Source organism: Alligator mississippiensis, chromosome 7, assembly GCF_030867095.1.
Source record: "Alligator mississippiensis isolate rAllMis1 chromosome 7, rAllMis1, whole genome shotgun sequence".
In the NCBI taxonomy this organism is placed as follows: Eukaryota; Metazoa; Chordata; order Crocodylia; family Alligatoridae; genus Alligator; species Alligator mississippiensis.
The window spans coordinates 39,420,475-39,433,517 of NC_081830.1; the positions used below are offsets into that span (position 1 = coordinate 39,420,475).

At 41.8% G+C, this 13,043-nt stretch overlaps 1 protein-coding gene across 9 annotated transcripts in view; it reads right to left on the reverse strand.

The window, feature by feature from the left end:
* The window catches only part of WDR33 (WD repeat domain 33), a 116,900-nt gene that overhangs the window by 75,649 nt on the left and 28,208 nt on the right, over positions 1–13,043 (reverse strand). For 8 of the 9 annotated variants that reach the window (XM_059730890.1, XM_059730892.1, XM_059730893.1 and 5 more), the window contains exons 2-6: positions 5,512–5,728; positions 3,092–3,160; positions 2,537–2,641; positions 1,014–1,109; positions 328–479 (exon numbers count right to left, since the gene is read on the reverse strand). In XM_059730890.1, the coding sequence (XP_059586873.1) occupies positions 328–479; positions 1,014–1,109; positions 2,537–2,641; positions 3,092–3,160; positions 5,512–5,715 (626 nt within the window). In that variant the 5' untranslated portion in view covers positions 5,716–5,728. Of the gene's footprint in view, positions 1–327; positions 480–1,013; positions 1,110–2,536; positions 2,642–3,091; positions 3,161–5,511; positions 5,729–8,132; positions 8,252–13,043 lie in introns of all 9 variants that reach the window. The other variant, XM_059730891.1, reaches the window with a different exon arrangement.

The following is a 13,043-nucleotide window of genomic DNA, read 5'->3' on the forward strand; positions in this document are numbered from 1 at the left end:
GAAATTGTAGTCTTACACAGTATGTATAAAAAGGAATAACTGATACACATTGTCACCATATATAAATGAAAAGAATACCAGTGCAAAATGCGGCAGACAAATACATCTCTAACATATTGCAGAGGCGGATACTGGGACAATACTACTTCAGAAAGGTGCCAGCAAAACGGTGAGAATGTGGAAACAAAAGAAAATATTGTGTTTATGTAGTGCAGGAAATTTCCCAAAATCTGACAGAGCCCATGCATTTCAGCACCCAGAATACATTTAGAGAACAGTCTAATCATGGCAATAGGTACTACAGAAAATGGTATATTGTGTATAAACCTGGCCTCTCTAATCGCCTCCTTATGTGCCTGGAACATCTTGACGTTGTTCATGTTGGACTGCCAGTATTTCACATATCCTCCGTGGTCTGCTGTCAGCATCCACATATCATTGTGTGACCAAGTCATGGCCCTTACAGGGCTGTCGTGAGCCTGCAAAGTCAGAAACAGAATTTCTAGCAGACAAGTTCATATTTACCAATTATGACAAAAGACTCTAAAAAAAATCAAGACTAGTTGGAGCTGCCAGCTCTTTAGAGAAAAAAACATTTTCTATTCTCATGTGCATAAGGCAATTGTTTGCTCTTCACAAGAATATTACTTGTATTTTGTCTCTTGAGCACTTTATAAAATTATAAATCCTCCCAATGTGAGCTAAGCAAGGGCACATGATGCCAGAAAGCTTATCCAACAGCTCTTCCAACTATACAGTTGGTCTAAAAAAAAAAGTATCACAACAAAATATTTGTGTCCCAGTATTTTAACAGGAGCAAGTATGTTTACAAACATGGAGATGGAGCTAGAAAAATTAAATAAATTGCCCAAAATTAGCATGGGAGTCAGGGTCAGATCAGGATCAGAATAAAGGGATGTTCTGTATTCAGAACACCAGCCCATGAGAGGCAAATGGAAATGCATTTGCTAGAACATTCAGGAAGATGCACACAGCTCTCCAGAGACACTTACTTGTAATATTGTTTCAAAGTTGAACGTGAGTCCATTCCATAGCGTAAACTCTCCACTAGAAGCCCCAGTAACCAAACGTCTCCCTTCAGGAGTCCACTACAAAAGAACAGCTGAATTAGCATTGTTGCAACATGATCTTTTTCTTCGGTACCACTCAGTTAGCTGGGTAGCTAGAGCATTTTTATGACTGCAGTGGAAGGCAAGCTAAAAACAGTCAAAGGACAGGCATAGAGCATAGGTGTAGGTCTTTTCACACCTGTGACACCAGGTCAAATCCAGTCCAAGACAGTCTAGACCGAGCCATATCCATTAGAAATAAACTGGGAGTCACAAGACCCATTTCATATAGATGACTGGTCAACTGCCCACAGCAAATACACTATTACTTAGTACCATGATACCCTTGCTGGAAGTCTGACAGAGAGTGCAAGGGTGAAACAGACATGGGGACCAAACTACCTCATAGATTTCTTAGACATTAGGGCTGGAAGGGACCTCAGAGGATCATCGAGTCCAGCCCCCTGCCCAAAAGGCAGGAAGTCAGCTGGGGTCATAGGATCCCAGCAAGATAAGCATCCAATTTTCTCTTGAAGGTGTTCAAAGTAGGTGGCATGAACCACCTCTGATGGCAGGCTATTCCAGACCTTGGGGGCTCAGACAGTAAAGAAATTCTTCCTTATGTCCAGCCTGAAATGGTCTTGCAGTAGTTTATAACCGTTCGACCTCACCATCCCTTGGGGCGCTCTGGTGAACAAACGTTCTCCCAGACATGGGTGGTCACCCCTGATAAACTTATAGGTGGCTATCAGATCACTCCTGAGCCTGCGCTTTTCCAGGCTAAAGAGCCCCATAGCTTTCAGCCTGTTGTCGTAAGGTCTGTTTTCCTGACCTCTGATCATGTGCATGGCTCTTCTCTGGACTCTCTCTCTCGCTTCTCCACATCCTTTTTGAATTGTGGGGCCCAAAACTGGACGCGGTACTCCAGCTGCGGCCTTACCAAGGCGGAGTACAAGGGGAGAATGATGTCCTGGGATTTGCTTGAGTAGCATCTATGGATGCAAGCCAGCATTTTGGTCGCTTCAATGTGATGCTGTGGCTAGTAAAGGCTCATGTTCATCTTGTGGTCAATGATGACCCCCAAGTCTCTTTCTTCCGTAGTGCTAGACAGCAGAGCACTGCTGAACCTACAAGGATGCTGCCTTTAGATGGCCTCTTTTGCCTGTAGATGGCCACTGAAGTCAGTATTTAGGAACACTGACAAAAATGGCTTTGAAGAAATCAGACCATGCAAATGACAAAAATAAACCTGACTTATACTTAACACCTCATTTTCCAAGATCTCTGTGAAAGAGGTGAGGCACATCAATTCTGTTTCTGAAAGCCTTTAAGTGCACACACCTTTTCCCTGCTAATCAGTTTTTATTTTTTTATCTAGCTTTTCTCTTTAACTAAGAAGTATGCTGTTGATTACAAGTTAGCAAGCTGGAGAATAACTCTCTAGGCAAAGCCAACACAATACTTACCCTGACAACAAACACTGGACATTTTACTTTATTGGTAGATGTCCTAACAAATTTTGTTGTTACAGCATTCATAGGGTTATTCAGCATTCCAATAGGAGGGACCAGCTGCAAAAGAGGAAAGAAACAAGAACATTAGCTACAGTTTCAATCTGTAACCTTGGAAACAATGAAAAAGCAGGAAAGTCCAAAAACCCTGTTTTTGAAAAGAAATAAATCAGTGAAACTGAAAATGTCTGTTTAGAAGATTTTTCTTTTCCATCTCACAGACACATGCTGAGCCATCTCAAATGCAAACAACCTTTCAACACGGGCTTTAGCAAACCTGTTATGCTAAAAGAGAACTGAATAACTCCGAGTAAGCCCACCAAGCCACCAGGCTCTCTTCCTGGGACAAACATTTCTTTAGTGCAGGGTAATACAGTATGACACAAACATTTTTGTCACCTCTCAAAGGCAAAAATTAACTTGGTGTTACACAGGTAGAATTTTACATTTTAGGGAGAAGAGTATTATTGTCCACAAAAAAATTTCAACATGGAGAAAGGATTTACTTACATCGTTATAATATCCTGCATCAGGCTGGATTGCTCTCATGTCTCGCTGGTCTCTTTGCCATACTCTATTCTGTAAAAAAACAAAAAAGCTGACATTAATGATGCATTCAAATGTTACTGAGCAGAACAAAACAGGAAGAATTTTACGAAGAGCATGGTTGAGAAATGCTGCATCCATTGAGTAAGTTCTGAAATAAATTCAAGTAGAAAATTTTTGGCTTTGACTTGTAGACTTTACATCCTTAGGCAGAAGGGAGATGGTAAAGGATTTTAAGGAAAATTTAATATCTGAACTATTTGTTATAACAGCATCCAAAGGCTTCAGTCATGGTTGTGACCACTACTCTCCATGTACTGCGTATCCTAAAGTAAAAATTGTACATAAAACATTGAAAGGTAGTTTAGTAAGTTGCATTACCCAAAGGAGACACAAAACTGGTCTCCTGTTTTTTAGGTCGCTAAGAATGGACATTCCTATACAAGCAATACCTTCAGCTCTTACAAGAGCTTTGCTCTGCAGTAATCAATCTACATAACCTAGGATCTGTGTTAACAATCTTTTGGGCTAAGTACAGACACTCAAAAAGCCCAAGGCTGAATCAATTCAATCCTTGCAGGTCAGTCTAAGCTGCATAGATTGAATCGATAAGCAAGTGAACAGACATTCACTTTTGATTCGGGAAATGCAGCCACATGCCTGCAGTAGCCTAGGCCAGAAGCTGGGGGGGGGGGGAGGAGAAGAAGGAGGAGAGGTGTTGCAGGGGAGGTACAAAACATCCTGGGATGCTAGGAGACTAAGAGCTGACTTGAATCTGGAAGGGATCTGGGACAGAAGTTCAATAAACCTGGATAGATGTAGTATCACTTATCTAATTTAGGTTAAATCCATTTATCTTAAACTGGTTTCAGCCATTTTGAAAGTGGTTTATGTGCACTGAACTTCTGTTGTGTTACAGCGTTGAACCAGTTTCTGATCATTTATACTGGTTTGTGTGTAATTTCGGCCCCTAGCCTTAAGGGAGTCTCCTTCCAGTGATACCTGGCTGAAAGGGATGCTTTTGTGGCCAGCATATTGAGAGCAGACAATGTACTCAGATGGGTAGAGCTTCAAAGGCCAGGAGGCAAAAAAAACCCCATAAATACAAAAGAATTTCTAAAGCAACCATCACCAGCATATCTAATAATTAGACAGGACATTATCTACAGGCTGGCTAAATAAAGGGGTCACCCTACTTAACTTGAGGTAGGTTCAATCCAACTTTGACTGTGAATTAATGATCTTAAGTTGAAGTTAAAATGTAAATAAATATTTTCCACAAAAATGTAACACTATAATGACAGCTACAAAATCTGGATCTAGAAGTTACAAATTGATATAGTAACCTCTTTTTCAAAATGCAGTAACCTTAAAAATATTTAATCTAAAATACAGTTTGCAATCCAATTAAAAAAAAAAAAATCTACAAATTTCTAGATCAATACATTTTTGCACAGGTAAAAAGGTGACATAGATTACACCAACTGTTTTTCTTTTTGCTGGAGTTCTTTTTTTTTTTTTTTAATTGTGGTCTGTCAAATGAAACTTATGGGAACACTACTATAATATCATTAGCTCCTCCATGAATGCTTTAAATAATAACAGTTAAAATACCTTCCCACAGTTGCAACTGTAAGCTGTCTACAATGAAAGACATCCAAGTTGTTATAACTTAACTTTTGCAATTAAGCTTCTTTCAGCATTCACAATACATATTTCTATTTTTAATCATTTAGATTTTTTATCACAGAATATGTCCTTTGAGCCATGAATGTAGCAAAAACTTGTAGTTTTATTACAAGTTAAGACTGCTACATTATTTGGAAAGCATTCCTCTTGCAAAGATTTCATCAACAACACTTGGTTCAAAGTAGCTTCACAGACATTAAGACTGCATGACGTTGCTTCAGGTACTACTTGTAGTATGATCTGTACTATACTCTTCACTCATGGAAGCAACCTAATAAAAAGTGACAATTATTTTTCTGTTGCGCATTTTTAAAAAAATGTTCTTCACCCAATAAAAAAACAGAAGTTGACGGACTAATAACGTTCTTTACATTACCCTAAATGTACATCATCTTGAATGTCAAAATCCAGCATGTTATTTCTTTTCCGAACAAAAATTCAAAGAAAACCATTATGTAACAGCATATAGTTTTCTGCAGCCTACTAAAAATATGTACCCCTGGTGATTTTATTCAGACAGAATGACCTCTCTTTTATCCACACTGAATTACAACACTTATAAGCTTGAGTGCAACTACAGCATTGTATGAATAATATTCAATTATTCAAACTGCTCTCTAGCCATCTGAAATTTGAATACTCCATTTCAGGAAATAACTATTCAGACATAAGTATAGTAAACTAACAGGACATACCTCCAAATATTTAATTACAGAGGGATTATAGTCTATGGTTTTTCTGTTGACAGCTTTTCTCATCCGTTTCCCATCAAAGGTGAGTTGCTGCATTGCTTGTTGCTGCGCAAAATCAGGTCTCTTGTAAAACAGCTGCCGAGGTGCCTGATGCTGGAACCTCGGCATATGGAAAAACCGGGGTGGAGAGCCGATTTCTGTGGCCATGGCGATCTTGTTTCTGAAACAACAAAGAACAAAAGGTAAAATATGAGGTTACTGCTTTAATTAAGATAAGATTCTGCTTTAAGTGTTTGGAAATGAGAAGTCTACAAAACAGGTAAAATGGCTGGCAAATAAACAGGGCAATATATATGAAAGAGTCTGTAAATCTGTTCAAAGATTTTGGGCACTTGTTACTCTCACTTTGACCCAGTAATTACTGACCTCAAATCTGTAATTTGCAATTTCCAGTCTAGTTCAGTAAAATATCATGTATCTGACAGGAAACTGTGTGGTAACTGGTCTCAGCACAAACCAACATTTACTGTCTTTTCTAAAGACAACAAAATAAAAGTATGTTCCTAAATAAGCATAGTACAAAACAGAAAAGTGAGTAATTGGTTGAGGCCAAGGGCACCTATACAGGTGGTCCTAGGACTTACCACACAATTAGTTCCTGAAAACCACATCTTAAGTCAAAACGTTGTAACTCGGAACTGATTTTCCCATAGAAACAATGTTATAAATGGGTGATTGGTTCCTGAACAACAGCCCAATATCCTATTTTCACCAAAAATAACCCAGAATTTGGTACTCAATCAATTACAGATGAGTAATATAGCTACATTAATGTATTTATATTGTAAATAGCAATCATATTGATTTGGAAGGACTTATTTGAAATGACTTTGCTGGACTTTTTGAAGGGTTCTTGGCTGGAGTCTTCTCAGGAGTTTTGGCTGCAGGTTTTTCTGGAGTCTTGTCTGCTTTCTTAAAGGAAATGTCCAAGAAAGCTTGGACAGATGTTCTCCAGGGAGATGGGCAACACAGCGAACTTGTTAGATCAAGCACCGTAAAGTTGAAACTGACGTCAGAAAGCTGAAACAGGCTGACAAATTTTAAACGTTGGAAGTGCCATTCGTTGTAACTCGAAATGTCTCAAGTCGAGGACTGCCTGTACACATGTAGCGAGGCTGCTCTGATGCACTGTAAAGACACTGATAGAGTCTGCTAAAGCATGACAATTACAATGCTCCAGCAGACTCCAGCATCATGTGTATCAGTGTCCCCGTGCTGAAAAATGGCATTGAGGGCACTTTATCCAAAGCTTGTTCAACAAGCTTTAGTTAAAGCACACCTGCCACCATTTTTCAGTGCAGGGATGCTGATACATGTGATGCTCCAGGTGCTTTAAGTAGAGCAGCTCTCGGTACTGTTCTAATTATAGTGCCCCACCACCAGCACTCCCAGTGCATAGCTATAAACACTCCAAGTTTCATGTGTGCTTTTAAAGACAAGAAAACCCCATAATTGCTGTGTACATTTACAGTCTTAATTACCAGGTTGAAGAGCATAATTGTTTTAATTTTCTAAGATTTGTAAATGGTCTTAAGAGGAAAACACTTAACCCCCAGCCCAAAACAAACAATCCCCACTAATATCAGCAAACTGAGCAATGCAGTATTCAGAACCAGAGAGTGAATCTTTAATAATTTTCATTCCTTTCTATTTGCAAGTTTCTCATATTGGATAAACTATATTAACTCTGAATAGTTAGAGTTTTAACATTCTCAAATATTTTCTGTAAGACTGAGAAAATGTTTTATGATACAAATGATTAGTGTCCCTTTGAAGTTGGAAGAGCATTTACTAGAATAAACAGAATTAACCAACTTCAAGACTTAATTTCACATGACAAATATCAAATTCCAGAATTCTGCTTGGATTTTCAACACTTAAGAACATCTCCCTACAAAGTGTATAGACAGACTTAACTGAATGGGTATCCTTTGATAGTAATTCAATGCAAGCTATTAATTATGTAGCTATTCAAGTGTAAGAAAACTGCTCCAACTTTAACCCTGCTTCATTCAGGGTCAAAAAGTTAGAACCATTTGGCCAACTTTTACCCTGGGGTGGCCAAACTGTGTCATACATATGACAAACAGCACAGGCAGAAGCTGTGTGTAGCACACAAGCACTCAGTAAAAGGGAGGCACCAAAATGGGGGCACGAGGGCTGGCACCTCCAGCCATGGAGAAGAAAAAAGAAAGGATACTGCTAGACAGGTGTCAGGTGTCACTGCCAAGAGTCAGGTTAACCTTTCCTGGCTCTGCACGCAGCATGCAATTCAGGCTTTGTATCCTCACTCTCCATAAAACTGCAGGGCTGACATTTCTCTCTCAGCAGTGTCCTGCCTCAACTCCACTCTCCATGGTTAGATGCTTTAGCCTCACTGTCTCTATTCAAGTGCCCTCTATCAGATACATCTCACAGGAGTGGGAGTCAGCAGAGCAGCACTTGGGAAAGGGGCAGAGGTTTAACTTGTAGCATGCCTACCACAAGTTTGCCCACCCTTGTCTTACCCATACAGGCTCACGCGGATATAACAATTAGAAGGTATCAGCTGCTGTAAAACTTACGTTTGTTCTTAGTGGAGGACCTCCTCCCTCCTAAACACTCCATTGCAATGCAAACATTTTGGGTTACTGCAGCACAGTTGCTCCCCGTTATAGGATAACTGCTGGGACTGATTTTTTCCCTTAAAAAAAAAAAAGTAGCACCTGAACGTTTTGCAAAGGACTCCCAAACACACAAACAAAATTTTAACTAAGGACCTAATAACCTTTACTATGACTAACAATTCAGAAGTGCTTCATGGGGGGAGGGGGAAGAGAGCCTGAAGTACCAAGCTGAACTCTACTTATACTGTAGTTGTACTGGTGTTGCAAGTTTAAAAAAAATAAAATGTACATATTTTCAAATTAAGCAGACAACTAAATATAGACAAGGGCCAGTTGCAGAAGAGGGTGGCATTTATACAGTTGCATGTTAGAGCAGAACTGAATGGTAATATTGGGATACGCCTAATGAAAGCAACACAAAAACAAAGAGGATTTCTAGGCCTTCCTCCTTCCGAAAGAATCAAAACAGCAAGTTTCTACAACACAGCAGCCAACAGACTTCTTTAGGACATCAGACATACTACCTAAAATATCCAAGCAGCTAACCGTTAAATACCATAAAACCTGGATGTATAAAGAAAAGGTCAATCAATACTGGTCTGCTCAATTTAAGACTAAAACAAATTCAAACCAGAGAATGGCTAAAGTCACCTTTAAGTACTTTGAAATGAGAGGGGGAATGTCAAAGTTCCTCATCTCATCTAGTAGGCATTTCTGATATTCCAAATACGCTCCCAGCATCTTGTCCGACTCTACAAACGCACACAGAAGAAACTAACCCAGGTGAGTCAGCTCTTACAGATTTTTAAACTTTTAAACTCAGCAGTATGCACTTCAAAAGTCACATTTTTATAAAAATCTACAGCTATACCCCACTGTAGACCAGGAGCAGGACCAACTGAGGAAATGAATATGAAGCAGAAGCAGCCACAAAGATTTTTTTGTATAATAATCACAGTACCCAAAAGGAAGCATGGACTGAGTTTCAGAGATCCAAGATGCACAAGCCACTACACTTCACCGTTATGGATAGAAGTCTAGTACAAACCAACCCTACACTTCAACTCTATAAGAGTTGAGGAAAAAAGAACTTCAAATCCTAACTTATAACAACTAGAATGTGATTAAAGAGGAAGCACATGCTTTTTGGGGTTGCCCAAACATTTAAAAATCAGTCATGTCTTAAAAAATCTACATATATTTACTCAAAGAAAACAGCCTGTTTGCAGAAATACTCCAAGCCTGCAACTGTTTTCTGAATGGAAAGCTAACAGTGAAAAAGAAAACCCTGCAATTACAAATATGGCTCAATAAAACATTAGAAATGAAATGGAACACAGACTGGACTAGATGTTCCCAAAACCAGTGAGGAGTATATGGCTTAAATCAATGACTTTCATTAATAATTGCTTGACATATAATTATCATTAAGATAAGACTAGCTTGGACTATATCTAGGGACCTATTTAAACCGTGGTTTTGCGATTTTCATGGAAGCCATGAAAAACAGTGATCTCTGCAAAAAGTGGCATTGGCCACAAGCTCCTAGAAAATAAAGCTAAATAATAAATAAATATAATAATAAACTTAATGAAAATAAAATATTAGCTTCCCCAGTAGGAGCCAGCGGTCCTTGGTGCCACTGAAGCCCAGCCTCGCAGACCACCTGGGAGGGGAAGTTGCTGGCTGCCAGGGCAACAAGAAGGACAGTAGCCCCCTTGTGCCTCTCTGCCAATCAGCACTGAAGGGGCAAGGCTGCTCAAAGGGCAGCCAGCAGTCAAGATGGTGGCTGCCCCAAAATCCCTCCTTCCCTGGAGCCTGTTGGCCAATCAGCACCAAGGGAAGGAGCCACTGTGAAATGGCTGCAAAATCAGCTCTGTGCACTGACTTGGTCGTGAAATTGCTTAGTCTCACTGCAAGTTAGGGAAGTTCCTAACTGTATCTAGGAAAGTGAAATGTAGGTATATGTACTGAAATCCTTCCTTTACCTACCTCTTAAACTACCTTACCCCTCTCACTCGAAATCGCAGTTAAACTTTAGCACTTCACTGCCACATCTGGTCTCTTCCTAATCCACTGTCTTCTTGCTGTTTAGTATTCCAATTGTTTTTCTTACTTCCTACATATTAAATCCATTACCCATATCTTCACTACTTTTACTTTACTAGATGTTCCTCACCTACATGGCTACAGATGTTAACAAATTTATGAAAATATCTGCTTGTTTTCTGTATAAAAATAATTACTCGTGAACTTCTCTCAAATAGTTATATATCCAATTGCTCATTTTACATACATGATATCATAACATCCACAACATCTCTATTTTAGCTGTATAGGTATTAGTATTCTAACTGGCAAATTTTCTAAGTATACACAAACAAATTTTAGAAAAACAAGATAAGGTTTCTTGTTCTGATCAGTGGTCAAATGCTGAAACAATAGCTCTCTGGAGAATTAACTTCTAAGTGACAGAACAGCCTTTTTCAGGTAAATACTGGTTACCTAATTTTCTAAGCAGTCGGTATCCTACTTATATTTTGGTAGGAGTTTCCTCAAGCTAAGCAGCAGGATAATCTAACATCAGTTAAAAGGTTAACTTCACATTACATTTACAACAAATGCAGAGAGCATCAAAAACCTTACCTGTTACCAATAGAACAGCTGGAAACAGAGCTTTAGGCCAGAGGCCGGAACAACCCAGCTCTGGTCCAATGCAGGCTGGGTGGCTTTTGGGGTGCAGGGGTGGCAGGGGGGCTTTCCCTGCACCCTGACTGGAACCACACAGCTGGGAGCTATACCTGTACTGCCACTGTTCTCCCAGCCTCCCTGCTCCCCAACAGCAGTACAAGTACAGCTTCCAGCTGGAAGGGTGTTGCGTGAGAGCTGGAAGCTGCTTCCACACTACTACTACAACCTGGGAAGAGGGGGTGCACAGGGAAAAACTGTAGCAGAACAGGCACCACTGCCAGCTCCCTGGCCCTGGTGCATCTCCTCTGCTCAAACCCAGCATGAACATGGACATGGGTACAGGCAAAGCCCTGTGGTGTCAAGGGCCAGATCCAGTCTGCAAGCCACGTCATCAGCCCCCAACACAAAAATTAGGGGGTGCACTGAAAGATTTTTTGGGCCAATACCAATCCGATTGCTGATATGCAGCCTGGCAGCTTGAAGAGCAGCATCCAGCTGGTAAATCTGTGGGGGAGAAGGGGCATGTGGGGGGGGGGGGGCAGCAGATTGAGGCCCCCGCAGTGAGGGAGTAGGGGTGGGGCAGGCATTGCCCAGCCAGTGTGCGGCGGAGTGTGGGAAAGAGCCACAGGCAGTCTGTCTGGGGACACAGGGAGGTGGGGGGACAGTTTCCACCACTCGGTGCACCTTGGGGGAGGCACGAAGGGGCATATGCCCCCGGATCTGTGTGCGGAGTGAGGGCGAGCTGCCACTGCAGGCTGGGACTGTGCATGGCGAAGGCAGCGACACTGGGAAAGGGGACTAAGGGGAGGGGGGGTCTATGGCAAATTTTGGGGTGGCTGCAGCCCACCCCATAAACCCCATTCCCAGCACTGCCGCCGCCCACCCTGAAGGTAGCCCCGACCCAGCCCAACCACCAGGAAAGGCCCAGAGCTGCTCCCAGTCCCAGTCCACAGCAGCAGCCCACTCTTGCCCGCGCACCAGCAGCAGGAACCGCCCCCCCGGCAAGCCCTCCCAGATGAGACACTCGGGGCTCCGTCCCACGGCCCCCACCCCCGCCCAAACAGTGCAGCACCTGCCCCAGCCACACCCCCACTCCTTCCCTCATTGCAGGCACCTCAATCTTCCCCCCTGCACCCCTTCTCCCCCACAGACTTACCAGATAGATGCTGCTCTCCAAGCTGCTGGGCTGCATGCGTGCATGTAGCATTTGAGTCAGTCATTATCCGTCACATAAGCCAAAAAAAGCCAATTGCCAATAATGTCAATTTTACTTTTAATCAGTGCCAATATGGTATGAACCGATGTATTGGAGCACCTCTAATAGACATTACATTTCTACCAGGAGAATCGCCCCTCTCCTGGCAGAAATTACAAACATGCAAGCTTTCATCCAATTTCTCCCAGGGGAAACCTGCCCCCTCTGAAAGAAACATCTTCCAGGTTGAAATTTAGAAAATCTCCCCTGTGAAACACTCTCTCACAAGAATGAACTCCTGTATGCTACACCATTCCCCTCCCAGACCGACATGGGAAAGGAATCACAGAATCATAGATAAACAGGATTGGAAGGGAACTCCACAGATCATCTAGTCCACCCAACTGCCCGAGGCAGGATCATCCCTATCCAAACCAACCTATACAAATGCACTGTTAGACCTCTTTAGCAAAACTACAGTTAACCCTGGCACAGCACCAGACTTAACACCCTAACCTGCCATAGGTAAACCAGGAGAACCACAGCACCCATTAGCCTGCTCTCCCAGGAAGAGGGCCGCGTCTCCTGCTAGAGAAGGCCAAAAGCCTCACAGTCCATACCAATCTCACCATGGATAAAATTCCTTCCTGACCCCAAATATGGCAATCGTCTGACCCTAAGTGGAGGGACAAGACCCTCTAGCCAGGAATTTCCAGAACATTGGCATGCTCCAGGCAAAATCCCAAGGCTTGGCTACAACCAACACCCAATGCCTCTGAGAAAGGCTTTAAAAAAAAAAAAAGAAACAAAAAAACCCTGACGTATGTAGCATGTGGGAAGGGCAGAGCAGGGGAGGATAAGGATGGCAAATTCCCTCCCAGCTCCATGCAGCACCCAGCAAAACCCAGAAACATGGGAAATACCCACATTAGAACACAGGCATAGCTATGCCTAGATCAGGGGTCAGCAAGTGTTTTAGAGCA